The sequence below is a fragment of the Anolis carolinensis genome, chromosome 6 (genome assembly GCF_035594765.1).
Source record: "Anolis carolinensis isolate JA03-04 chromosome 6, rAnoCar3.1.pri, whole genome shotgun sequence".
NCBI classification, from domain to species: domain Eukaryota; kingdom Metazoa; phylum Chordata; class Lepidosauria; order Squamata; family Dactyloidae; genus Anolis; species Anolis carolinensis.
This window is the reverse complement of record NC_085846.1, coordinates 14,322,795-14,350,217: the sequence shown is the minus strand read 5'-3', so window position 1 is coordinate 14,350,217 and position 27,423 is coordinate 14,322,795. Positions and strand designations below refer to the sequence as shown.

The following is a 27,423-nucleotide window of genomic DNA, read 5'->3' as shown; positions in this document are numbered from 1 at the left end:
GTCTTTCACTGATTTGGGGATGGGGTAATTAAAATGGTTGTAATTGTTTTAATATATTTGAGTTGTAAAAAGGTTGTAACTATGCAGGGTGAGAGCTCAAATTAAGCAGAGCATACTGCTACCAAGAGTGCATGATCTCTGGTATGAAAAGGTAAGAGACAACTCTAGGCCTTGTTCTGGTCATGGAAGTGGAAAAACAAACACTACATGTACAGCCATCACAATCCACTATGGCATCGCTGCTTTAAAACTAAATGGGCTTTTTCTCATAACTTCCATCACAAAGCCAAAAAAGGGATACAATGATACCACATCACATCCACAAAGAATCACAACAGACAACAGACTTTACAGCTTTTAAATAATGTTCAAGGTTGTGTGCTAGACTTTCTATCTTTGGCCCTGTCTGGCTAATATTTTCCCTAGAACAATATTCTAAAAAGTATAGCATCATGCTTAATCTCCAGCTCTCAGGTTTACAGAAATATGAGAATAGCAAAAACAGAAGAAAAAAGACAAGGAGTGTTTAAGGCAACCTTCCCCTACTTAGTAATCTCCCAATCTGTTGGACTACAACTCCCAAAATATCCCAGGAACAGCTCCCTTGGAAATTTTAGGAGTTGCATTCCAACACATCTGTAGAATACTTGTATGGCCATGTAGGAATGGGAAGACACAGGGGAGGCACAGGGGAGGATCAATACTCTCTGTATTAGGATCTTGTTCTGTATTCAAATTGAAATAGCCCTGCCCAGAAAGCAATACCCACCTGAGGCGATTTCGCAGGCTGGTGACCTCGCGGTTCATGGACTCAGCTGACTCGGTGACATCCTCAAGTTCACGCTGCATGCGGCGGCGGCTTGCGTTCGCCCGCGATGCTTCTTCCTCAGCTTCCTCCAGCTGTCGCTTGAGCTGCTTCAGCCGCAAGTGGCCCTTTTCAACCTGCCAGAAAGAGCAAGAGAAGGGCTCTAGGAGGCAGGCCTAACAGGAGAACATCTAACAGGAGATGAGGTGTGTCTTTGTCCTACCTGATCCTTGTACTGGTCTGCGTTCCTCCGCTCTTCATCGACTTGGAGGATCACCTCCTTAAGCTTTTTCTCTGCACGACGCACAAGTTTCCCTGACAGGATCCGTTCCCTTAGAAACAGAAAATTTAAGAAGAGTCATGATTAATGTGGAGGAGATATTAGATTGGATCTGGAGTAGACCCACTGAAGTCTACAGGACTTGTGCATGAATTAACACCTTAAATCTTAATTTGTCCATTCCAATTCCAATCTCACTTATTGCATTCACCTATAAGCATGGATCTATAGTTTGCTGCTGCCTGCATTTTGGCACACAACATATTTAAGCTTCAGCAAAACCATGCAAACAAATAAAGCCAGATTAAAGATGTTTGAGAGTTCAAGGTACACAGATTTCTTGGCCACAACTGTATGCTTTACAACAATGCAACAGTCTAGGTGACTAAGCAACACTGGTAAACTCAGGGAAACCCAATAAACTTTGTGACTGAATTGAGATTTGAACCTGGGATTTGGTTTATGGGCAAAATTATGTGACATCAGATGTGTACTCATATCCTAAATGGCCTTGGAGGAGTGGTGCAGGCAAAGGGGCATTTAACTCTTTCCCATCATGCTAGCATGTTTTTCCTCCTAACCCCCAAAACTTCTATTCATTCTATGGGTTTTTCATCTAGCTTTGTCCCAGTTTCAATGGCTGGACTCAGATGCTGGACTCCAACATGGGTTCCAGCCAGCACAATCACTTCACAGGGATAATGGGAGCTGTAATTCACTATCTGGAGGGCTACAGTTTTTCCACATGTGTTCAACCACTATACCACACCGAGGGTAGGCACAGTGGGCTTTCTGTACCTGGACTCTTGCTCCAACTGTTCTTCTAGCTGTGCCACCTTAGACTCCAGAGTTGCAATTGCCATTTTGTATTTAGACTTGACAGATGAGTCCATCTCGCCCAACTTGGCCCTCAGGTCTTTGTTCTGGCGCTCGAGCTGCTGCCGAGCGTTCTCTGTTTTCTGTGAGAAGCTGCGCTCAGCTCCCAATTCTGTGGTGAGCGTCTCAACCTGGAGAGATCAGCAAGAGGTTACAGGTCAAGCTTGGAAATCCTGACGTGTTTTTGGATTACAGCTGCCACAATCCCCTGCAACAGGGTTATGCTGGCTCAGGATTCTGCCAGCTGTAGTCAAAAGACAAACTATAGTACAATCCCAGTACCTGTGGGACTGGTAACTGCTGTTGCACCCATCTGCGTCCAAGAAAATATATTCTCTAGGAATTTTCTAGTTTTTCTATTCAATTCTATGTTATGCTTCTTCCAAACAATATCACAGACTCACCTTGGATGACCTAACAAATACCTCTCTAGGAATGTTCTTAGACAGGCCCTTAAACCTACAGTTCTCCAGAGGTTTTGGACTTCAGCTCCCAGAATGCCTGACCATTGAACAAGCTGGATAGGGCTTCTGGGAGTTGGAGGTCCAAAAACCTAGAGGGCCACAGGTTGAAGAGGTCTATTCTAGGTCCTCCAGGGAGTCTTCCAGTGGAGAACATTCATTTCAATGGGGATCACTATGATTCATTGTTTCCTATTTCCACAATACATTTAAGAATATATCCTGAGTGGGTATGGGTGCTGTACTCTAATGTTTCCAAGCTTTGATTCCAGAAGAAGAGTGAGGAATTAGTGTTTCAAAAGAGGAACTCACCTGCATGCTGAGCTTACGGTACCGGTCATTGAGGAGTTCCATGTTGCTTTGCTCTTCATCCAACTCTTCCTCCAACTGACCAATTCTTGCCTCCAAGTGGCGCTTTTCATCCAGAAGAGCTGACCTGAAGACACAGGCGGAAGAAATGTGTAAGGGAGAGGGATCTGATGAAAGGCAGCTACTCAAAGGGAGGGGGTTGGGGTTGGAAGAGAACTAAGAAAACACCCTCAGGAAGGCCACTTAGGTTGCTCCCATATTAAAACCCTTTAAGGCACGGGAAGGCAATTTCATGTAGGCTGCATGAAGTTCCTGGGATGCCTAGGTACAGCCCATGAATCGTACCTTTAAAAGCTCAGATCTTACTCAAACTTTTAAAAACATTTGATCTGATTCCAGGTGATATTTCTTTTGTCCAAAGTCTCTGATATTAGCCTCAAGTGCTGTAGCTTACTTCCTGCAATCCCCAGAGCCCTGAATTTTTTTGAAAAATTAACCATACGGTGATCAGAAATGACATGATGCCAATTGCGGAAAACACTGAAATATGTCATTGCAACCGACAGAAATTTCACCATGTTCCCTCCACAGTTGACTATTCCTGCTTTAGGGAGTTCTCACAATAAAATGTATTCAAATTTTAAATTGAGATTCTGTGTGGCATTTATCTATGTCCATCCAGGGGCTGAGATTTGGAGGGAGGGTATTGAACAGCAGAATGAGCTGCACCTGCATGTTCAAGATACACCGTAAGTAATGCAACACTCCTAGTTACCATTTGGGCAATATTGTCAGTTGTCAAAACAATTGAGAACAGACTGGGAAGTCCAGGGAGTGGGCTAGCTAGATTGCCAGATTTTTGTACCAGGTAGTCCAAAATCAGTTTGGAAAAAAGAGTGAAAAATCTGAGGGGGAGGGGCTCAGTTTGTTCAAAAGTGGAGTCTGGGAATCACATGCAGCATATAGAATGAACCATCTCTAATATTTATTACAGTAGTAGGCTGTTTGACACCATGCGTCAAAGTCAACTTGTTGTCCAAGTCAACTTGACATATGAGGTCACCGTATGTTGAAATCATCTTGATGGCAGTTAACAATAACAAGTCAAAGGTATACTTCAAAATAATATCATCCAAATCAAAAGGCGCAGCATGGGTTTTAAAGGAGACAAGGATTATGTATCAGTGCACTTACTTGCCACTGTTCCCATTCGCCAGCTCATCTGCGAGATCGTCCCGCTCCTGTTGCGCCTGCCTTTTGGCTCGTTCTGATGCTGCCAGGTCCTGAAAAGGCAGGAAAGCATGGATTGAACATGGAGAGAAGAGGGCAACACTTCATGGTGATAGATCCACTAGCAGCATTAATGTCACATTAAGCCTGGGAGACAAATGCCTCTCTAATCTGGATGGAACATCCTGCTGGCTAGGGTCCATTCACACTGCACAAGAGTAGCACTATGACTGTACTTTACGTGCCATAACAACTTCAATATGAAATACTGTTGTTTGCAGTTTAGGGAGGAATATTGAAAATGCCCAGCCAGAAAATTCTAATGGCTGCTTAAACCATATATCCCAGGATTAAACAGGATGCATTCAAGACATCTAAAGTGGAATAAAAGTGCAAAAGAGGCATCAGAGAGTCACCCTTACCTCTTGCAGTTGCAGCAGCTCTGCTTCCAAGTTCTTCAGCTTCTTCTCACTCTCACGAGACTGGATGAAAATTTCCTCCCGGGCTGCCCGGGCCTCCTCTACTTCACGCCAGAGCTCCTTCATCTGGGCCTGAAAATAGAAAGGAGATATGTCAAAGTAGTCCAAACATGCTTCCATCTCACTTTCAAGGGTACTCAAGGGCATTATTTTACCCACAACATTGGTATCCCATTTTGCTCCCCAAGAATTGTATGGTAATGCCACAGGCCCATGCCCTATTGTGACTAAGTTGGAATACAGGAGACTGAAGTACTTGCAGATTCTTTTCCTTTAATCTTTACTTTCTCTTCGCTCCTTTCCCTAGCTGTCTCTTTTCAAGTGCATGTGATGAGTCCAAGGTCAGGGTCAGTTGCTTTATATTATTAGACCATCTATATTATTAGTTCATCTATTATTGAGAACAGGAGCAGTTATGAGGCTGAAGACAAGGGTCTTTCCCAGCCTGGTGCTTGGCTACTTGAGTCATTTTATACATTTATTGATCCACCGTTAATCCATAAAGTATACCTACCACCACTACCTGCGTTCAGACATACATAAACACATACCTGCAACTTGCGCAGCTGTTTCCCTGCTTCGTCCCGTCCCTTGTTGGCGGCATCCAGCTGTGCCATTGCCTCTTGGAGATCAAGCTCCAGCTTCTTCCGGCCAGCCAGTGCTTGTGCCCGTTGTTTTCTCTCAGCATCCAGCTCAGCCTCCAACTCTCGCACCTAAAAAGAGCAGCAGAAGAGAGGGAGACTCAAGACCTAGAACCTCATTTCGCTAAAGGATAGCTCTAATGCATGATTCTGAGGCTTAGAAGAAATATTCCAATGGGAATCCTAGTTCCAAACATTTTTGGCAGAAAAATACTCAAAATATTTTTGAAAGGGAGGGAGCGTTTAGGGCTATAAGTGGGATTCAGAGTTGCATGAGCCCATGGGTAGCATTCCCCACCCTGGTCTTTAATGGCTACTTTGCTTACGCCAGGACTTTTATGGGTTGGGAACACACTCCTGTCCAGCCTCACCTGCTTGCTTAGGAGTTTCTTCTTGTCATCGTTGGCATCGTCGCGGTTCTGCAGCTCCCTCTCATGCTGTGCCTTTAGGGCCTGCATGTTGACCTCTAGGCGTAGCTTCCCATCCTCTGTGGCCTGAAGCTCATCTTCTAGCTCCTCCATCTGGGCTCGCATCTCTTGCACTTGCTGTTCCAAGGCCCGCTTGAAACGCTCCAGTTCATGCACCTAATTCAAAAGAAGGACAAAATTAGAACAATATAATCAATAACATTCTAGAAAGCTATTACCATTCAATTTTTATAGTAGGGAGCATTATTAGCAGGTCTAATCTCATTGTCATTCTATGGTCAACTTCCACTGATTAAAAAAATAGCGTTCACAATTTTTACTTATATTTGCAGTTTTCTCAGTTTCGTTGGCACCCTATGCTCCTAAGCCCCATGAAGGTGAAGCGTCTATTGTACTGTATTTAATCAGATGGCAGCATTATTATTATTATTATTATTATTATTATTATTATTATTATTATTATTATTATTATTATTATTCAGCCTTTTCCTTCTAAAAAAAGAGACTCAAATAGGCTTAGATTAAAACCAGTACAATACAATTTAAAAGCCAAAAATTATACAAACATTAAAATAGAATTAAATATTAACGGTATTAAAATATAAACAGTATAAATATATAAAGCTCTAAATATAAACCGATGATAGCTGCCTCCATGCTGCTAATGGTGTAGAATGTTTTAATATGTGTATTTCATAATAATGTGCTTTAATAAAAGTATTTTATTGTATGTATTTTATATTGACGTGTCTTGACTATGTTGCGTTGTGTCCCGCCTCGAGCCAAGAAGGGAGGCAGGTAACAAACAACAACAACAACAACAACAACAGAATAATTACAAAAATATACAAACATTAAAAAATATATATATATACATACACACACACACTAGCTGTGCCCAGCCACGCGTTGCTGTGGTGAAGTATGGTGGTATGGGAAATAAAGTATTGAGGAATTGGTGGTAGTTAAGGTAAAGGGTAAACGTTTTCCCCTGTAGAGTAAAATCTCACTTATCCAACATTCGCTTATCCAATGTTCTGGATTATCCAACGCAGTCTGCCTTTTAGTATTCAATGTTTTTGTAGTCAATGTTTTAAATTCATTGTGATATTTTGGTGCTAAATTGGTAAATACAGTAATTACTACATAGCATTACTGCACATGGAACTACTTTTTCTGTCATATTTGTTGTATAACATGATGTTTTGGTGCTTAATTTGTATAATGATGACCTAATTTGATGTTTAATAAGCTTTTCCTGAATCCCTTCTTATTATCCAACATATTCACTTATCCAACGTTCTGCCGGCCTGTTTATGTTGGATAAGTGAGACTCTACTGTATATTTATAATCTTATATTATCTGCTTAGAACTGGATTCTATGAGGCCCCTTGTACACAGCTGGATAAAATGCACACTGAAGTGGATTATATGGCAGTGTAGAATCAAGATAATCCAGTTCAAAGCAGATAATATAAGATTATAAATGGGTAATATAGCTGTGTGGAAGGGCCTTGAGTCTATACTGCCATATAATCCAGTTCAAATTTGGTAATCTGTAGTTTATAGGCAGTGGTGAAGTGGCTTAAGTGAGGCCTAACTCTGCCTGTCCCCTGGGCTGAGTGGGTTGCTAGGAGACCAAGTGGGCAGAGCTTAGCCTTCTAACTGGCAGCAATTGGATAAAAACAATTATTCCTCTCCCTCTAATTAGGACTTTATTTTTCTTTTCTTTTTGTTGTATGAACGCAGAGGCATGGATGAGGGGTTGTGCTGCCAAGTTTAGTGTTTCTGGGATGTGTAGTTTTGTTGTTTTGTCCTAGGCCGAAATTTCATTACCCTTTTATATATATAGATATATAATTATTTTATATTTTACAATTACATAAAATAATTAAATATTAATGGTTAAAATATAAATAGTTAAAACCGATGAAAAACCTATTCACAGCTAAAACCACAGCACCCCCAACTTGATCGTAAAAATTTCCTTCTTTAAAAACATTTACTGTCTTTTTCTCTGGTTGGGGATAAGTATCTGAAAGGACAATAAACAGGTCCTGATTTCTCAGCAGTGTTTTACATTCCATCTCTATGTCACTCTCTCTGTTTCTAGTAAGGCCACCCAATGTGCCTGGGATCACTTACATTCTTGCCAACGTCATCCTTGGAGCTGACCAGGTCGTCCATCTCTGCCCGGAGCTGCTTGTTCTGCCTCTCCATCTCCTCCCGTGTCTCCAGCGCTTCTTCCAGGGCCCGGCTCAGCGACAGCACCTTGGTCTCTTTCTCACGGGCATCAGCTTCAGCCCGGTCTCTCTCCTCGGCATAACGGGCCGAGATCAGCTTCTCTTCAGCCAACATCTGTTAGAAAACAAACACAAACCTCAGCAAGAATCAAAGGTGGACAATCCCCATGACAGCCCTTGGAGCAGGATTTTAACCAAAGAGTTTCAAAATCAAGTATTTTCACCAGACCGACCCCAGTTTTTAAATGTTAGGTATGTCAGATTCAGCTGATCAAAGAGGAATAATCATGGCCTACAAGCTTCCTGCAACTCCCAAAGCCTGTTGGGCTTCCTCTTTGCCACTGTTGCAACCTCATTATATTCGAACACACACGCGTGCCAGTGGATGGAGTAGTTATAGTATCTGTCAACATGCTCCTAATGGCACAGAACACTTTTGTGGCCCCACCCTCAAAACCGCTCATTAAAAAAATCATGGTGTCATTTTTTAGCAATTTATGCACCCCAGTCAAACAAAAGGCTCCGCAAACACAAGAAAATGCACAAAAATACAATGCCACAAACATTGCAGAACTTCACACGATCCCCAAATATCACTACCATCTCTATTAAATGGCAACAGGAAGTGATGGGGCATCACTTCCTTTCACCACTTTTTTAGTGCTACAGAGGAAAATATTTATTTATTTAATTATTTTATTGCAGTATTTTTGCCCCACCCTTCTCAACCAATAAGGGGACTCAGGGTGGCTTACAAATATGAAACACACATATAAAAATTACAGTAACATTTCAATTCAATTTAAAATTAATTACATTAAAACATTCATAAAATACACATATATACATTTTGGCACGTTGTGAGTCCAAATCAGGTCTGTCATTATATCCTGAGACGTATAGTTGTTGTTTATGCTGCTACTATTGTTCAAAGGCCTAGTCCCACAGCCAAATCTTAACTCTTTTACAGAAGGATAGGAGAGAGGGAGCCTGTCTGATTTCACTTGGGAGGACGTTCCATAGGTGGGAGCCGCCACTGTAAAGGCCCTGTCTCTCGTCCTTGCCAGACGCACCAGTGATATTTTGGAAGATATTTTGGTGTGCAAATAAAATTAAAAAATGGCTCCTGGCTCCCATGTAGTTGCCAACCCTGATGTAGAATGATCAGGTTGGATTTGTAGGAGTAAGAACTAATCTTCACCTCCAGCAACAGGACCCAAAACAACCTCTGTGTTTTTATCCAGATAATATTTTTTGTTTTCCTTTGTTATGATTTTTACCATGCTTCACACAGTTAGCAGCTAGGTTTTATCACATTTCTAGCTGATACCTGAAGTACATATGATTTCTGGCTGACAAGCTGAGGCCTGATGAGGCCATAAGGTCTAAGAAATATGTGGACCCTGCCTTTAAGGAGGCCATTTTGGGGGAAACTACCCAAAATAAGAACTGTTTCACAGTGGAATATGTTGCCTCGGAGTGGAGTGGAGTCTCCTTCTCTGGAGTTTTTAAACAGAGGCTGGATCACGATCTGTTGGGAGTGCTTTGATTGTGTGTTCCTGCATGGTAGAATAGTGTAGGATTGGATGGCCCTTGGGGTCTTCCAACCCTATGATTCAACAATTCATCTGTTGTTGGGGAGATGATTCCAATGTACAAGTGGGAAATGGTGTCACTGGAATGGCTTTCTTGGGACAAGAAAGGGCAGAGGAAAGCTTTGAGATACCTCCTTTCATCTCGAGGTAGTCAGAGCCATATGTGAAGCGGATTTCAGGACAAATGAGGAGAAGGTGACATCAATTATCCTCAGATGTGGTGGTGAAGAAGTGCAGGGCAAAGCCTGGGAAAGTTACTTATTTAGGAATTCATGTCTCAGAGCCGCTGAGCCAGCATGGCCACGGAAGTGAGAAATGTAGCCTGGGTTGGCAGAAAGAGACCATAGGGAAATGCAGCAGGACCCACCTGATCAAATTTCTTCTGTTTCTTCTCCAGGGCTGAGACCACTTGGCGCTGCTGGTCAAGGGCCACAGTGACGTCGTCCAGCTCCTGCTGCAGCCGGGTCCTCCCTTTCTCCAGCTTGTCGCAGGCCTGGACCCGTTCCTCATAGCGCACAGACAGGCTCTCTAAGTCCTTGGCTGCCCGCCGCCGAGCTTCCTCTATGGCTTCGGCCACTCCAGCATCTTCCTCCAGTTTCTTCTTAGTCTCCATGACCTGGGGAAATTGGCACATAGAACGAAGTCACACAGTGCCCTGTACACATGCACACACAAAACTAAAGAAATAGGAAGACTGAAAGACAGATTTGTGGGAGTTTTCTTATAGAAAGAAGATATTCAGCTCCTCAGCCACTGTGACCTGACTTTGCTCTCGTTCGTTCCCTCATACGTGCAAGAACCACTCAAGAAAAACACGATTAGCATGTGTTTACCCAGATATCATCTTTTGTTTTCTTTTGTTATAATTTTTACCATGCTTCCAACAAATGCCTGAATGGGAAAAAAATACATCACCAAACAGTGATGTGTTTTTGACACACTGAATCTCAGCTGATGCGCTTCTGATTTTTAAAGACTTATAATCATTTTTCCAAGCCTTGGTGCCAGGAAGGAGATGGGCAGCCAAAACCCCCCCCAAAAAACCCCTACTTTTCCTTTGTGTTGGGCTTCAGAAAAAGATGTCTGGCAAAACTAGCCAGAAATCTAGTTTTGTAAACACTACCAGTGTTTACATTTTTAGAGCCAAATCACTGGGAAGAGAGAAGAGTAAACTTCTCTCAAAGTTTTAGTTTTCCTTTCAGTACACAAAAAAGCAATTTATCTGAGATAATAAAGAAATTGGTGCAAGATTAAATACCATGTTTGGAATATGGAAACACTACTTTTTGATTTTAAAAATTCCAGAATTTTATTTACTGGCCAGATGTTTATTTGGGGGGGGGGTCTTCTTCAGGAAAGCTCTGTGTAGTTGTTGCAATGAAGTCATCCCTCACTAGACCATGATTTATTTTTCATGCAAGCAGGATTAAATTTGAGATTAATGTGCCATCTTTCTGCTCCTTCTTGCCGTCTCACCTGCTGCTGCAAGCTTTGCATTTGGCGGCTGAAGTTGGCCTTGGCAGCCTCCTCTTCCTCCAGCTGTTCCAGCATGGCCGCTTTTTCCTCTTCCAGTTGCCGGACCCGAGAGCTCAGATTCAGTTTTTGCCGTGTTTCTTCTTGGAGAAGTTCCTGGAATTGGGAAGAAAGTGGGGAAGAGAAGGAGAGAAAAACAAAAAGTGTGTGTGTGTATATGATTCAATGGTTTTGCCAGAGGAAACCAAATCTGTCATTCTTGGCTCATGATGGCCAGATCAATTTGCCTTCCTTTGAATGTATTTTTTGATCTACAGTTTCCAGACTCCCCTAGACTAACATGGTTACTGGATTGTGGGAGTTATTATTCAAAGCAATCTGTGGAGTTATTTTTCAAATTAACCAAGTTCTGATCAGGAGGTCAGACACAAAACAGACCTTGAGCCTAGCAGAACAATTCCTTTTGAAGAAAAAAGTAAGGATGTTTTATGGCTAGGTGTATTTGGTGCTACATCTATTGCTTGTGATTGTCTGTTTACTGAAACTCGCTACTTAATGACATCTAATAATTTCACTTATTGGCAAGCAGCCGAACATATAGGCAAGACATAACTATTTTAGATCATTTGAAACTATGTATGTACTGCAGTAATGCTTTATAGATTAATCCTGTTTATCACTGCAGTGTAGGAAATAGGTTGCATTTATTTCCATTTTAAAGACACAAAAAACAGAGGCCAAAAAGAGCTGGTGGCTCAGACTCACTCTGCACCTACATTTGAATATAAATTAATATTTAAGGGCCCAAAAACAACATTTAATCCATTGCATTTCTCACCATCCTTTGATTTCAATCCCTCAGGAAATCCACAATTTTTATCCTCAGAGACAAAAGCTAATACTAATCCCTTCCTCTACAGAGTGCATAGCTTTCTACAGTGTTCCACTTTCTCTGCTTCCCACTTTCATGTTTGTCACATACCTGAGTATCTTGCAAGTGGGATTCCACAGTGGCGAGGTCTTTGGCAAGCTTTATTGTCTTGGACTCTGTGCTTCCCAGGGTGCCAGAGACTCCATCAAGCTCATTCTGTTTCCAGCAGATAGCCAAAGACAAAGCAAAGATGGAGTCAAAATGCATCAGAGGAAATTGAGACACTAAGCTCTCTTAAATGGAAAGTTAGAGTTACAATCATAATGGTAGCTCATGCAATCAGAATTCATGAAAAGACCTCTGGTGACATCCAAAAAAGCTTAATTTTCTGAGCAGTTAAAACTCAACACACACAGTGATAATTTGCATGGTGCTCAGAAGAGCTTGAAAACTATGAAGGTGATCACTGGAAAAAGATCAGGTCATTGAGCACAGTTTCTGGCAGATTTGCTGTAAAACTGTTTCAATCACATCTAACTTCTCTGTAACATCCCCTACTCTTGTACCCTTATATGCCTCCAATAATTTAAAGGAATTAAATCAGTTCCAAGACAAGTTGTGTAGCAGAAGAAACTATATGTGATGTCAAATAATAACAGCCAGTTAGCAGTCAATGCTGATCTGCCACCTGAACTCAATGGTGGAGTCCGACCTGCACATCTTGATGCTCGTTTCCTACTTTGCCATCTGTCATCCCAGCAGATACTTGGCATCATCCCATTATCTCAAAAATCAGAGTTTTTGCAGCATTATGCAGATATTTTAAAGAAAATGTCAGTGTGATGAACACTTTGAGCAAACTATAAAGATTTCTAAGCTGCCTTAGAGCACAGAGAACATTTATAGATATACATGGATTCAAAGCAAGGCTGACAAGGTTTACATAAAACCTCTCCCAATCCACCACACTGACCTGCAGCTTCACCAGCCTCTCCACAAGCTCAGCCTTGGCTCTTTCACCTTCACCAGCTCGGAGCTGCAGCTCCTGGACCTGGCCCTCGAGTTTCTTGCGCCGCTGCTCTGACTCCAGCTTGGCTGCTTGCAGGAGCTTCACCTCCTTTTGCATCTCAGCATTCTCCCCTTCCAGAGCCTGCTTGGTCTTCTCCAAATTAATTTTGAACTGGCAACAAAAGAGAAATGGAAATAAGAATCCACAATGCTCTCATGATACGGGCTGCCTATCTACTTAAGCCCATAAAAGATATGATTCGAAATGCAGGTAACTTATGAATGAGTCCCACTGAAATTCAAGATGTCTTCGTTCAGAGCAAACCTACTCAGGATTATGGTGTGGGAATCACTTTGCTCATTTAAGTACTTTTAACTCTGGTTTCCAATCAAAGAAAATCAAAGCACGCTTGCAAAAATTACTACCGTAATTAAGTCTCTGAACTCAAGCTTAGAACTGAACATTGAAGCTCAAACTACAGGCAGACTTTCGCACAATTTGAACCTTCAGATTTCACTACAAGTTGAGCATCCCATATCCATAATTCAAAATCTGAAATATTCCAAAATTGTCCACATGTGGATGAGATAGTGCCGCCTTTTATTCTGATAGTTTAATGTATACAAAATTGTGTTTCATGCACAAAATTATTTTAAAATATTGTGGATAATATATACAGTAGAGTCTCACTTATCCAACACTCACTTATCCAATGTTCTGGATTATCCAATGCATTTTTGTAGTCAATGTTTTCAAAACATCGTGATATTTTGGTGCTAAATTCGTAAATACAGTAATTACTACATAGCATTACTGCATATTGAACTACTTTTTCTGTCAAATTTGTTGTATAACATGATGTTTTGGTGCTTAATTTGTAAAATCATAACCTAATTTGATGTTTAATAGGCTTTTCCTTAATCCCTCATTATCCAACATATTCACTTATCCAACGTTCTGCCGGCCCGTTTATGTTGGATAAGTTAGACTCTACTGTATATATGAACATAACTGAATTTCTGTTTAGACTCAAGTCCTATCTCCAAATTATCGCATTATGTATGTACATATATACAAATACAGATATTTCAAAATCCAAAAAAATGCAAAATCCAAAACACGTCTTTCCCAAGCATTTCAGATAAGGGAGACTCTACCTATAACGAATCCCTGCCCTCCAAAACCCAGCAGTCCTTGTGTATGGAGAAGGACAGGAGAATCTCTGGCCAAAGGGAACAGGGGAAGTGGTCGCTCAAAACATTTGGAGGCCCAAAGATACCTGGCCTCTCCTTTAATCCAAGAGGGCTTTTAGTTCCAAGAAATCTTCCCTATCCAAGGTACCATTCCCTCCCATTTCATCTTGAGTTCCCACAGTCCAGCTGCTCACCCGTCGTGACTGCTCCAGCTGCTCCGACAGCTCCTCTAGGGCACTCGTGTGGCGCTGGCGCATGTCCAGCACTTGCGCTTCATGCACCTTGACCTCTTCCTCGATGGTCTTTTTGAGTTCAGTCACTTCCTGCTCCCGTTTTGACCTGTGAGGAGGGAGAAAGGACAAGACTAGCATTGGAACTAGAGGGCTGTGTGAATGGTATCCGCTCAGACAGAGGGGACTCTACCAATACAGATAAACAACAATTAGATTAATAGAGACTCCAAGGGACATCCAGTCCAACCCTTGCCATGCAGTAAAAGCACAATCAAAGCACTCCTGAGAGATAGCCACCCAGTCTCTGTTTAAAACTCTCCAGTGTAGGAGACTACACCACACTTCAAGGCAGCGTATTACACCGTTGAATAGCTCTTACTATCAAGAAGTTCTTCCTAATGTTTAGGTGGAATCTCTTTTCCTGCAACTTGAATCAATTGATTCTTGGGGAGGGTTACTTCTCCAGATCTCATAACCCAAGAGGTAGGAACCATTGGTTGAGGTCGCCACAGACCACAGTTCTTTACCGTAATTCTTGCTGGGCTGCTGTCGAATCCAGCGTGTCCTCAAGCTCTGTCTTCAGGGCCTCCAGTTCCTCGCCCAGATCACGCCGCTGCTTCTCGGCCTTGGCCCGCGCCAACTTCTCAGACTCCATGTCCTCCTGCAGTTCAGCCAGTTGGGCCTGCAGCTCTCGCAGGGACTTCAGCACCGCATTCTTCTGTGCTGCTTCATCCTCCACTCTGCAAGGTGGACCAAAAAGGTCAGAAGAAAGACAGGGCCAGAGTGAAGGGAGATCGAGGCCAAGCCCAAGGAAAAGGGGCGAGGGAAGTAAGTGGCATACAGCATCCAGAAGAGGGAAAGAGAGCAAAAAGTCTTTGGAAGAGGCCATAACAGGCACAGAGGAAATGTGTCCTCTGAATCTCACCCAAGATTATCAATTGCTACAAATGTAAAACTCTCATGGCTTCTTTCTAGGGAGGGAATGTGCATTGGGGCCTCCAATACCTGCAATTTATTTTAAGAAAGGCATTCATGCAACTGATTCCATGAATACCTTTGTATCTAGTTCACTTCCAGCACATCATCTCCTGGTCTTTATCCAGAGTTTTGATAGATTACTTCTGAGGATAACAATTCCCAGGATCTTTGAGCTGTGAAGTGATTGTGGGTGTTGTATTACAAAAAAGTAACCTTTCCAACCTCTGATTTGAAAAAACTATCATGGTCAACAGTAAAGATTCTGTGGACTTGAAGATCAAAACATCTGGAAGAACCAAGTCTCCCTATTTTAGAGGTTATAGGGGAGTCACTTGAGGCATCACTCCCTTCCTGGAACCTCTTACAAAGACAGAAATGGGACCCATCCTGCTGCCACGTGGTCCCACGAGGCTGGCCCATGTACCTGGCCAAGGCTGCCTGCAGCTCAGCCTCCTTCCTTGCCAGTGCTTGGCGAAGCTCCTCCAGCTGTTGCTGCAACTCTGCCACCTGCTCCTGCAGGTCACCCGCCTCCCCATCCAGTTTGCGCTTCAGCTTTTCCAGCTCCTGACGTCCCTTTTCTTCCTTCTTTAGCCGATCTGGAGGGTGGATGGGTGAGGAACAAACAGGAAAGCCAAGCTAAGGAACAGAACACATCCTACCCAGCCTTGAGAAGAACTTCCAATGACCACATGTAGAAACACATGGAGCACACAACTCATTAACCTGTCCTGTTTGGATCTGACCATTCATCCTTCTAAGCTGTTCTATTCTAGAAGCTGGGCCTTTCTCAATGATGCCAAACTCTCATTCCTCATCAGCTCAAACCAATTCGGACAATGGTGAGGCATAATAGAGTAGTTGTTCATCAATCATCTAAAGGGCCAATGGTTCCCTGCATGATCTATGCCAGAGAACAACTGTGCTTCAGGATCTCCACCAAGGACCCTTGTTTTCTTATTGGAGATCCTTTGAATAGGGAAACACATAACTGAAGGCCTTTTTCTATACCATACACACGTCCCATCACTAAGCATGTGATGACCTGTAGGACACAGCTTGGAAATGTTACTGCCTGGAAAATTCTGGGAGCTGCAAATGCATGAAAAGTAACCTTCCCAAGCCCCAGTTTTGGTTCCACCCAGTTGATCCCTCAGCCCGTTCTTCATAGTGTGCTGGGAAAATGAGAACAGTAGTGGGGGGAAAACAGCAAAGGTCTCCCCAACAGTGGCAGTTTTTTACTGAAGAGCATGAGATTTCTGCCACAAGAGAAAGTGAACTATCTGATGTCAGAACTAACAGGAGAAACAGCCCCATTTTTCTTAGCGCACCTTCCATGTCAGCCATGACAGCTTCGTATTTATTGCGTAACTTGGAGAGGCTCTTCACTTTTTCCTCCTCCTCTGCCATGTGAGATGTGAACTCTGAGAGACGTTCCTCCATCAGCTTCCTTTCCTGGTGGACGCAGCAGACAGAGAGAGAAATGAGGATCATCAATACTCTATAGGCACCAGATCCCATCTGATCTTGGAAGCTAAGCAACATCAACCGTGGTTAGTACTTGAATGGGAGGCTACCAATGAACAATAGGTGCAGCAGGCTGTATTTCAGAGGAAGGAACTGGCAAACACTCTGAGTATTCCTTGCCTATGAAAACCCCATTCATGGGGTTCCCGTAAGTTGACTGGCAATTTGAGGAAAATACACATAGAAGATTGCAAACAGGAGGGCCAGTTCTTAATAAGTATAGTCAGCTCTCCACATTTTCTGCACATGAACCTTATGAAACTGGAAAACATGAATAAAAAACTGCTATTTTTATATAAGTGAACAGCTCTCTAGGAATAGCTATATCCTCCAACATGCCTCTATGATCAACTTGGGACAGAAACTGACTATATAGTCGCAATGGAGGATCCAGAGAAAAAAATCTTCCAGTCCCCCCACATCAGATTGCCTGGGAAGTACTGGTTTAATGACCAAAGTCTTATACATGAGCTCCCCTTCCAAGCATGCACTCCCTGCTTGGCCCTATGTTTTGGAGATGGTCAGACACGGCAAGATGTATACTCACTTTGTGCAGCTTCGAGTTTTGGTCTTCAAGCACCAACAGGTCCTCCTCCATTTTTTTTAGCTTGGCTTCCGTGCTCACTTTCTCCAGCTGAAGCTTCTGCCGGGCAGCCTCCTCCTCTTCCAGTTGCTCTTCAAGATCCTAGAAGGGAAAACAGAAAAATGCAAAGTCTTGAAGATTCCCCAAAGCCTGGTACTTTTAAGTCCAATACATCCAGAGGTTTGAGGATATGTTTTACAGTGGGGGTGTCAGTCTTACCAATCCCTCTACGGCAGGCATGGACAAACTTCGGTCCTCCTTTGTGGACTTCAATTCCCACAATTTCTAACAGTCTACCGGCTGTTAGGAATTGTGGGAGTTGACATCCAAAACACCTGGAATGCCAAAGTTTGGCATGCCTGCTCAACCCACCAATGCACACTCATGTCACCCTCAAGAAAAGCTCAAACTTACAAAGCCAGGCAAAGCCCTCTCTTTCCCATCCCTCCATCTCTCCCACCCAACTTCGCACCTGGACGTGCTGCTGCATCTTCTTCTTGTCTCCCTGCAGCTGCTGGCATCGCTCCTCCTCCTCCTCCACCCGAGACTCCAGTTCATGCAGGATGTCCTCCAGCTCTTGCTTTCGGGCTGCCAGCCGTGCCCGCATCTCCTCGGCCTCCGCAAAGAGCTCAGTCTCTGCCTGCAGCTGCTCAGCCAGGATGGTCTTCTCTTCCGAAAGCTGCCAGGGAAGAGGGATGGACATGAGTATCGTAATTTAACAAGTTTCCCCCTTGCACTGCCCTATCTACTCTGATACACAGAAATCAAAGACTAATATATTCTATATGTTAATTTAATATATATCTCTCCTTTTTTCTGACATGAGATCCAATGCATCTTATGCTAAAGCAAGATAGAACTAAAAACCTGATGATTAAACTGTTTTGCCAGAGCTTTGTGGGAGTGGGGGGAGATTACCTTGTGGATCTGAATACCAAGAATCATATTCTCCATTTTGTGATATTGTTGGGAGTCCAGGCACTAGTCTTTTCTCAGGTTTTGTTTCTCAAGAACCTTTGAAAATGGTGGCATTGGGGTTTGAACCTGTGACCACCTGCAGCAAACTAGTTGTTCTTCCAGTGAGTCACAGGATTCTCTCATAAAATTAATAGATTAGTAAGAGCCCAGGTTAGTTAAGATGGTCCATGCCATCACATTCCCTATCTATGTAAGGGTGTGAAAGCTGGTCAGCGAAGAAAGCTTATAGGAAGAAAAGCCATTCATTTGAAATATGGTGCTGGAGGAGAGTTCTGTGGATGCCGTGGACTGCTAAAAGGACAAATACAGTATGACCCACGTTGGGCGAGTGGGCCCATAAACATATGACAGAGTAACTTATTAGCAGCAGTGTTGACTCAGCACCAGTAGCCAAAAGTGATAAAAAGTACAAATTCACAAAGACCAATATTATCTCTTCCATAGGAGGCTTTACTTTATAGCAAAATAATATGGTTACACTATTTACAAGAACAAGGTTTTCATAACACAAATGAACTTTTTTATATTTCCTTTTTTGCTTCCATGCTGAGCTTTTTTCTCATGCAGATAAACAGCTTCGCTCACACAGAGCCTTCTCTCACACTGAACCTACACAGGAGCATCACACAGCTTTTTACACACAGCAGCCTTCACACTAGAGCTTCACAAATGAGGCCTTCAACCTGGGGCTTTTCTCACCAAAGCTCACTAACACCAGGCCTACTTGCTCTCCTCAGAATGACACTAGCTTTGGCCCACTAACTCTAACTGGCTTCGGCCTACTTATATTGAACTGCAACTTTTGATGAGTCATTGCATCAATTTAACCCTTTCAGTGCTTGACTCACCTTTTTCTAATTAAAAATACCTAATTAATTTTCAATATTTCTGATAACCCAGGCATCCAGAGAACTGATATATATGGTTTCACTTATCCATGGTTTCACTCATTCACTCAGCATCTTTTATGCAAGCTGCACCCTGTTCTCAGTACCTCCGTCGTTTGTCCCATTGCTATTACACATGGTTTCATGTATCCACATGAAGTCTGGTAATGTATCCCAGGGATATTCAGGGGATAAATGGGTCATAGAATAAATCAAGGCTGAACCTCTCTAGAAGCCAATATGACTAAAACAAGACTGTTGAACTTTGATCATATCATGAGAAGACAACGGTGCTTGGTATGAAAAGAGGAAGACAACATCCCAGGAAGATAGATTCAATCAAGGAAGCCACAGCCCTGAGCCTGCAAGACCTGAGCAGGGCTGTTGATGACAAGGCGAATTTAAGTTCTCTCATTCATGGGGTTGATGTAAGTTGAAGTCAGCTAATATAGGTATGAAGACAGGCACTCCAGTCAAAACAAAAAGACATTTAACAGGGTGGATTAGAAGCTTAATGCAGAATATAACAGAATATAACAAAAGACATTCCGAGTTTTCAAGAAAAAACGAGAAAATGTGCTCCTAGCAAACAAGAAAAAGGCATCAGCAGACTTGTATGAGTTGATTTGAAGGAGAAACAAAAGGAAAAGTTAGCAACAACAATTCATTGTGTTGAGATGAAAGGTAGCAAGAAATGCTTACAGTTTCAACTGGAAATAAAGAAGACCCACATGCAGAAGTTGGGGCAATAAGAGGTTAAGAAACATATAGTATTAAAGAACAAAATTACTCTTTGGGTTCTGCTGGCTGGGAGATCGTGGTAAAAAAAAAAGCCTTTTCTGCCTCCGCTTTGCCTACTCACCTGCTGATATTTGTTTTCCAGTTCCTTGAGGTCCATTTGGGTTTTTGTGTGTTTTTCTTGCACCTTTTGCAGCTCCACAGCCTTTGCCTGCATCACCTCATCCTGGCGAGTCACCTGTAGTAGAGGCTTCACCTGAGGAAGGAGAAGAAAAGAGGGTGTTAGCAGATAGACACTAAGGCCTCTTCTACACTGCCAGATAATCCAGGTTGTCAAAGCAGAAAATCCACATGATCTGATTTGAACTGAATTATCTTAATCTACACGGTCATATAATCTAGTTCAAAGCAGAGAATGTGGATTTTATACAGTTGTGTAGAAGGGGACTATGAAGAAGCTAGGAATCAGGCTTTGAACCTAAGGATAAGAGAAGCAACAAGAAATTAGAAATAGGCAGGGAGCTATGCCATACTGTACCCTGGACACTGGGCTCTTCACTAGGCACTGTGTTTGACTCACAGTCATGAGGACTTGATACTTGAATCATTTAAATAGTGCAGGATTAGGGGATTCACAGAATAGCTTGCATCATTGCCTTTCCTGGCCAAAACAATACTAAGCTCTTCTGCCATAGCAAAGGGGAGACCAATGTCTTCTCATCTATTGGCTTGAGAAGGAGCAGTTTAAGGGAATTTGCTCCTTACCATAATGAACACAGTAACTAAAAAACAGTCCCTAAGCTTGCCGTTTCCTTCCTCCCATCCAACTGCTTCTTCCTCTTCTGCTACTAGATCTGCCACATTGAAAGCTTGAAGGCAAAAGATTATTTTACTGTTATCTTTGCCTACTGCTCTAGAGCTGAAAAACTGTGGCAAAAATGTGGTCTAGATCAATAATAATCAGGAACAGAATTGAGCAGCACAACGCAGGCCTTTGCTTTTTGGGTCTCTGTGCTCTTTGACAATATTTCAGCACAACAATTGAGAGCAATCAGGCTTGGGAAAATTATATGTCACACTACAACTCCCATAGCAGTGGCCATACTGGTTGGGGAGTTCTAGGAGTTTATGATATCAAAAAATGACATTTCCAAGAAAGGGGGGGGGGGGAACAGATCAGAGTCCTCTTTCACGCAATATACTACAGCAGGCATGGGCAAACTTTGGCCCTCCGGTGTTTGGACTTCAACTCCCACAATTCCTATTAGCCTACCGGCTGAAAGATCTCTGTAACCGAAAAGTTTGGACTCACCTTGGTGAAGAGACGCCACCACTGCCAGTGGCGCAACTTGAGGTAGGCAGCACAGTTGCGTTGCATGACTTTGAGGGCACTCATCTGCTGCTGCTTTTTCATGAAAGCCCTGAAAAGGGGGGGGGGGGGAGAAAAACCCACAAAATTAGTGCCATATGGGTACCTGAGGTTAAGAAATTTAGCTCTAGTTCTGCATACATTATTTTATATTACTCTTTTGTGGGGTTCTTGCTATTTCTTGGCTTCTTTAGTGGTCATTCAACAACATCCTGAAGGGTTCATGACTCCTATCCCTGTTTTAAACTATGTGCTGGCAATTCAATTCACCCCCATCCAGAGTTCAGCACTTACTTGCGGGCCAAGTATCCACGAGCAGCTGCCTGGAAAGACACTATGATATCTGTAATCTTCAGGTCCCGTTCCTCTTCCAGGTGAGCCAAAACGCCAGCCCGGAAGAAGATCTTACTCTGGCCAATGCGGAAGAGATTAGGATCCAGCTCCAAGGCCTTGATCTGTGAGGACAACATAAAAATGCAGGGGGGGGGAGGGAGAGCATTAATCACTAGTTTTCTTCAGCTTTCTGAGAGTGGTCTTGTCTGGGCCACGCTGCCGTCTTCTACCATCCCTACAACTGAGTCAAACATACCATTCGTTCGCAGGCCTGTTTCCCATCCATGAACCCTTTGGGAATGGCATTTGGTGTCAGGATCTCATATCTGTCAAGAAAACATCAAGAAATCAAAAAGTTACCATTATGCACGAACTGGATATTGTACTAACTTGCTGGTATGTGAGAAGAATCAGTTAGAAGGAACAAGGAATGTTACTTGGAATGGATCTGACTCCAGAGAATGGAGAAGCATAGCCAGGACCCCCAAATGCACATCACCACCATCCCCTAGCAAGGTCAAGCCCATCCCATCCATTGAATACCTCTGCCGAAATTCCTGAAAGATGATGCGGTTGGGGAACCCTTGGCGGCAAATGCGAATTCCTTCCAAGACTCCATTGCAGCGTAGTTGGTCCAATACAAGGTGCGGTTCCAGTTTTCCAGCCTGTTACGGAAGCCAGGAGAAACAAAGCCTATTAATGGACAGTTTAGAACAGCTTATCCTGCTTGTTCTGGGGGTAGGTGATCTCAACTGTCCAAGCCAAGCATTAACCATATCTTTCCATTTTCTCTCTTTCTGTTATCTGCTATCTATCCTTGAAGGGGCACAAAGGAGTATCTGTTCGGGGGTTACTCCTCATTTCATATTCACAAAAACACAGAGAGCGTGAATACTGGTCTAAATGTCCAAAGGAAGTCATGACTGAGTGATGATTTTAAAAATCTATATATGCATTAATTTTTTCCTGCAATATATTTATCATTACATCATTTGTAAAGTCAATTATTTCCCAAAACATGACTTGTACTACATACAAAAGTGTTAAAATGAACTTCCCCCACCCTCACTAAAAACAATAATCATAGAATACAAAACAATAAAGTTAAAATGGGCTTCCCACTTCCCACCTAACTCCGTATCTTAAACAACTTCTTTATTCTACCTTACTATCATAATATTTTACTTAATCTTCAAAACCTGCAAGCATGTTTAATTTTTTCTTTATCAAGAATATAAATGGATCCCATTCTTTGAACTCAAGTCTCCCAGTCAAAGGCCTCTTCCACAAAGCTGAATAAAATCCCACATTATCTGCTTTGAACAGGACTCAGATAACCCAGTTCAAAACAGATATTGTGGGATTTTCTGCCTTGATATTCTAGGTAATATGACTGTGTGGAAAGGCCCAATTTCCAACCCTCTTTTCATTACATTGTTTCACCCGTTTTACTTCTTTCAGGAGCCACATAGCACTTACACCTAGAGCCATACCTTTCTACCTAAGACTTATTTGCCCCATCTTGTCCATGAAGGTCCCAAAGCACTCATGAAATAAACCACTCACTCTTTTCTCATGGTTGGGTATGATACAGCGCACAAAATTGGGGTTGGTGTTGCGTAGCGTCGACATGAGTTTCGAGAGAGACTCCTTATACAGCTGCCCCACCGTCCGGAACATTCCCTTCTTGGTCTTGTACGAGGCGCCAAAGGCAAGGTCGCCCATCCCGCTCACTTGGTCCAGGCCGACAATCCGATCCACTAGGGAGCAGGAAAAGGGATGGTAAACAAACAATCTTCACAAGTACGAGGATATATGTCCCTTCCCAAACCCAATCCCAGAATAGTTGATAATTCTCAGATCAGTAATGAGATATTTAAAAAACTCCATGGTTTGAAGAGATGATGGACATCCATAGGTCGTTTAAGGTTTCGGTTTAGCCCAGACATGGGCGAACTTGGGCCCTCCAGGTGTTTTGGACTTCAACTCCCACAATTCCTAACAGCCGGTAGGCTGTTAGGAATTGTGGGAGTTGAAGTCCAAAACACCTGGAGGGCCCAAGTTCGCCCATGCTTGATTCAGCCCCTGTCCATTCCTCCCAATTTTTAATCTCTAGAATTCAACCACAGGCAGAAAGCAGGTGAAAGCAAGGTTACATATATACTAAGAAGCTGCGTTTATCTAGCACCAAGTAGCTGATTTGCTTTAATCTGTCAGAGGGCTTTCAAAAGCAGAGCCATCATAGACCTTGAGACTGCCATTAGTTCAGAGGCCTTGAGAGGCAAAAGAGCATTGGACTCGAAAGCTGGGTACGAAGAAGACAAGAGTGAAGGTTGAAAATTGCCTTTAGGGGATGTTCGAGAAACAGTTACACCCCATTCCTTAAAGCACACTGACTGGGAAGCAAACCTTATTCAAAACATGAGGTGCACTTCAGAAGAAATGTGCACAGGGTTGTATTGTTAAATAGAACATTATTTTAAATAAATAAGGCATTGCTTCACAGTTGACTTGGTATTTTTTTAAAAATACAGACAGCCCCAAATCTCCTACAGTAATTCTCTCCACCAAAAACATCTGAAGTAGCTGATAGAACTCCATATCTATGGAGGGTAGGATCCTGGATAGACCTCTTGTTACATGAAATTACAGATACAACCGAATGGCATTAAATTGCCATACTTCTGGTCCCATCATAATACAGAGTTAAATTGGAGGATCCAGAGATGTCTAGCAAGGGGTCCTTTCTAGGAACTTGATAGGTCCTCTAACACAACTCAATCGTAAATTCCAGGAGAATTACTGTCTAGAAAATTCCTAGAGAATAAAACCACAGAAATGGGTTCTGCAATTACAGGGGTCTTATTGTACTAATTATGCTACAGTATTTTTTGATGCTACTGTTAGTTATTATTATGCCACTTTCAAAAATTAACCCTGCTACCTCTGAAAACTATCATACTAAATATGATGCCCTTACTTGCAACATTATGTTCAGAAAATACATGTATACTTCCCCCCTTTGTCAATCTCCTATGTATAAATACACACTTCTCTCATTCCATATGGGCAAAGTGTATTTCTGTGTATGGGCGAAACGTACTTTCTACTGGACCCTGAGGTGCCACGGCATAGCTGTCAAAGAAATAGACCTTCTGTATATTCTGGATCTCTGGAGACAGGGCAGGAGGAGAGAGGCAGGGACCGAGGGGGGGAAATGAGGTTTCACAAAGCCATCCATTATGGGACAGAAGACACAGGTCAAGGAGAGAAGACAGAAAGAGCAAATAGCAAAGTGGTTAGTACCAACAGCGACAGAGAAGTTTCAAGCAACACTCCAAAGTTATGAAAAGAAGCATTAAAATCTACAAGCCACTCTGTTATCAATCAACAATTGTTATTCCAAACTATAAGCTCAAAGGAAGGCAAAAGCGTCTCTCTCACCAGTCTTTGTAAACACCCTACCATCTTTCCAAAGTTCTGCTGTGAACTTGTCGGCACTCTGGTGGAGGAGGGTAGCCACATTGTCATTGAGAGGGTCCATGTTCTTCATGAGCCACTCGTCTGCTTTGTAATCCACCTTTCAAAGAAAAAAGAGTGGGAACAATAATAATAATAATAATAATAATAATAATAATAATACTTTATTCTTATATCCCGCCCCATCTCCCCAAGGCGACTCGGGGCGGCTTACAAAGGGACCATGCTCAAACAATATAAAAATACAGCAGTAAAAACAAATCCAAACACAGCAATAAATACATCAAGAAAAAGCATACACAACAACAACAATTTAAAAACAATTAAAACATGTTCAATGCCCTGGAGCGGTATAGTTGATACTTCAATCTTCAGACTAAGGGTGAGGAATAAGGTTAACAAGGTGCAATTCATTATAACTTCTAGTGGAATGGTATAGCGATAAGGTGCAAAGTGTTGGAAAAAAGAGGAAGATGAAAAAGGGATCTGAACATCAAGAGATACAATGAAATGCAGCCTTGTACAGAGACAGGGAAGGTTATTCTTTGGGCCTGCAGAGAATTCCAGAATTCTCAGCTGGCACACACCCTGGTAAAATTAGATATGGTTGTATCTAAAAGTTGGTAAACTGGCTGGGATTTCTGGGAGTTGTATGCCAAAACACCTGGGGACCCACAGGTTGAGAACCACTGCCTTAAGGTTACCATAAGTTGGGAACAACTTCAAATCATAGAACAACATTGGCTATCATCCTGTTGAGAATTCTGGGAGCTGCAACAACAACAACAAATAATTTTTTCACCCAATATGTGGAAAAGTCAATCACTAGAAACATCATTTCCCCAAGTCCCTGTTGAGTGGATGGGACAACTAATTGTTATTATTGTTGTTGTTGTCTATTTATAACCTGCTTTATCTCTTCCGAAGGAGACTGAAATCGGCTTACATTAAAAGTAAGATCACATAATTTAAAATATACAAATATGCTAAGATTAAAACAGAATTAAACAAAACAGTATTAAAAATTCACAGTTAAAATCCTTTAAAATATATTCAAAGCTAAAAACCACCACAGCTAAAGCAGCTCTATGGTTCTTAGTGCTTATAGAGCAAAATCTTTTATCATTCATGAACGCAATTTTCTGCTTTTTGGTAGGGGGTTGGACTGGATGGCCCATGAGGTCTCTTCCAACTCTACTATTCTATGATTCCTTCTATCTATTCTCCATTTGGATATTGTCTTAGCTACTTAAACCGCAGTTTCTCAACCTTAGTTTTCCAAATGCTATTGGACTATAACTTCCATCATTTTTGGCCACCAGGCATGTTTGCTGGGGATGATAGAAGTCACAGTCCAAAGTCTGAAGTCAACATTCTAGATATTTGCATTCTTTTGGCTGCCAAAAGACCTAGAATGAAATGCTGACACCTTTCTGCTTAGCAACAGGAGGCACAGGTGGCAGTAGAGCCCAGATGGAGCCAGGAAAAGGGCCTAAAGAGCCCAAAAATGGGTGCAACTCACCTTGCCAGCGTAATGAATGATGCAGAAGTCAGCTTTGTCCCGCAGCTGTCGGGGCTTCTGGAATTTGGGGTGAGTTCCCTGCTCCTGACTGACCTTCTCCACAAAGCTCTTGTCAGTGGCTTTGGGGAACCAGCATTCCTCATCTAGCAACGCCAGCACTCCTGGGGGATTGGCCTGGGAATCAATAAGGCAGAACACTTTATAAGAATGTCTGATGGGGGCCGGGCTGTGGCGCAGCTGTTGAGCAGCTGCCTTAAATCACTCTGACCATGAGGTCATGAGTTCGAGGCCAGCCCGTGGCGGGATGAGCACCCATCAATTAAAAATAAAAAATAGCCCCTGCTCGTTGCTGACCTAGCAACCCGAAAGATAGTTGCATCTATCAAGTAGGAGATAAGGTACCACTTATAAAGTGGGGAGGCAAGATTAACTAATTTACGACCTGGAATGAGTAAGTGCCGTCAGTGTGGATGATGAAGCAGCTGCTCCCCCCTGTGGCCAGAATCGAACATCCCCCTCAGAAGAACGTTAACTTGCCTCTGCGTGTGTCTGTCTCGGTCTCTGTTTGATGTGTTTATGGGCATTGAATGTTTGCCCTATGTGTGTTATAATGTGATCCGCCCTGAGTCCCCTTCGGGGTGAGAAGGGCGGAATATAAATACTGTAAATAAATAAATAAATAGAATCTAAAAAGACATTGTTTGGAAGGGCCAGTAGTGCAGAAAGGCTGAGTCCATGGAAAAGCAGATCCTGTAGTCCTGGTGTGGGCAATTGTCAGGAGTTACAATATCACATTAGCTTAGGAAGCTTGGCTACTGGGGTTCCAGGTAAATAGTGGAGAAAAGGCTTCTCCAGGACCTAAAGCAGCCAGAGAGCTGAAACTGCTGCATAACATTGTCTTGCA

At 42.6% G+C, this 27,423-nt stretch overlaps 1 protein-coding gene across 13 annotated transcripts in view; it reads right to left on the bottom strand.

Annotated features, from left to right (window-relative positions):
- Positions 1 to 27,423, bottom strand: part of LOC100553074 (myosin-10) — a 79,287-nt gene that overhangs the window by 6,378 nt on the left and 45,486 nt on the right. For 4 of the 13 annotated variants that reach the window (XM_008117179.3, XM_016996062.2, XM_008117182.3 and 1 more), the window contains 28 exons: positions 26,520 to 26,693; positions 24,962 to 25,097; positions 24,621 to 24,689; positions 23,084 to 23,277; positions 22,061 to 22,182; positions 21,774 to 21,843; positions 21,479 to 21,639; positions 21,128 to 21,236; positions 19,940 to 20,071; positions 17,685 to 17,891; positions 17,177 to 17,314; positions 16,434 to 16,557; positions 15,530 to 15,701; positions 14,655 to 14,867; positions 14,089 to 14,233; positions 12,666 to 12,872; positions 11,804 to 11,908; positions 10,825 to 10,977; positions 9,716 to 9,964; positions 7,656 to 7,868; positions 5,453 to 5,665; positions 4,992 to 5,153; positions 4,384 to 4,512; positions 3,926 to 4,014; positions 2,735 to 2,858; positions 1,884 to 2,092; positions 1,029 to 1,137; positions 770 to 942 (listed from right to left, as the gene is read on the bottom strand). In XM_008117179.3, coding sequence (XP_008115386.2) covers positions 770 to 942; positions 1,029 to 1,137; positions 1,884 to 2,092; positions 2,735 to 2,858; positions 3,926 to 4,014; positions 4,384 to 4,512; positions 4,992 to 5,153; positions 5,453 to 5,665; positions 7,656 to 7,868; positions 9,716 to 9,964; positions 10,825 to 10,977; positions 11,804 to 11,908; positions 12,666 to 12,872; positions 14,089 to 14,233; positions 14,655 to 14,867; positions 15,530 to 15,701; positions 16,434 to 16,557; positions 17,177 to 17,314; positions 17,685 to 17,891; positions 19,940 to 20,071; positions 21,128 to 21,236; positions 21,479 to 21,639; positions 21,774 to 21,843; positions 22,061 to 22,182; positions 23,084 to 23,277; positions 24,621 to 24,689; positions 24,962 to 25,097; positions 26,520 to 26,693 — 4,301 coding nt within the window. The remainder of the gene's footprint in view (positions 1 to 769; positions 943 to 1,028; positions 1,138 to 1,883; positions 2,093 to 2,734; positions 2,859 to 3,925; positions 4,015 to 4,383; positions 4,513 to 4,991; positions 5,154 to 5,452; positions 5,666 to 7,655; positions 7,869 to 9,715; positions 9,965 to 10,824; positions 10,978 to 11,803; positions 11,909 to 12,665; positions 12,873 to 14,088; positions 14,234 to 14,654; positions 14,868 to 15,529; positions 15,702 to 16,433; positions 16,558 to 17,176; positions 17,315 to 17,684; positions 17,892 to 19,939; positions 20,072 to 21,127; positions 21,237 to 21,478; positions 21,640 to 21,773; positions 21,844 to 22,060; positions 22,183 to 23,083; positions 23,278 to 24,620; positions 24,690 to 24,961; positions 25,098 to 26,519; positions 26,694 to 27,423) is intronic. The other 9 variants (XM_016996061.2, XM_016996066.2, XM_008117184.3 and 6 more) reach the window with 3 other exon arrangements.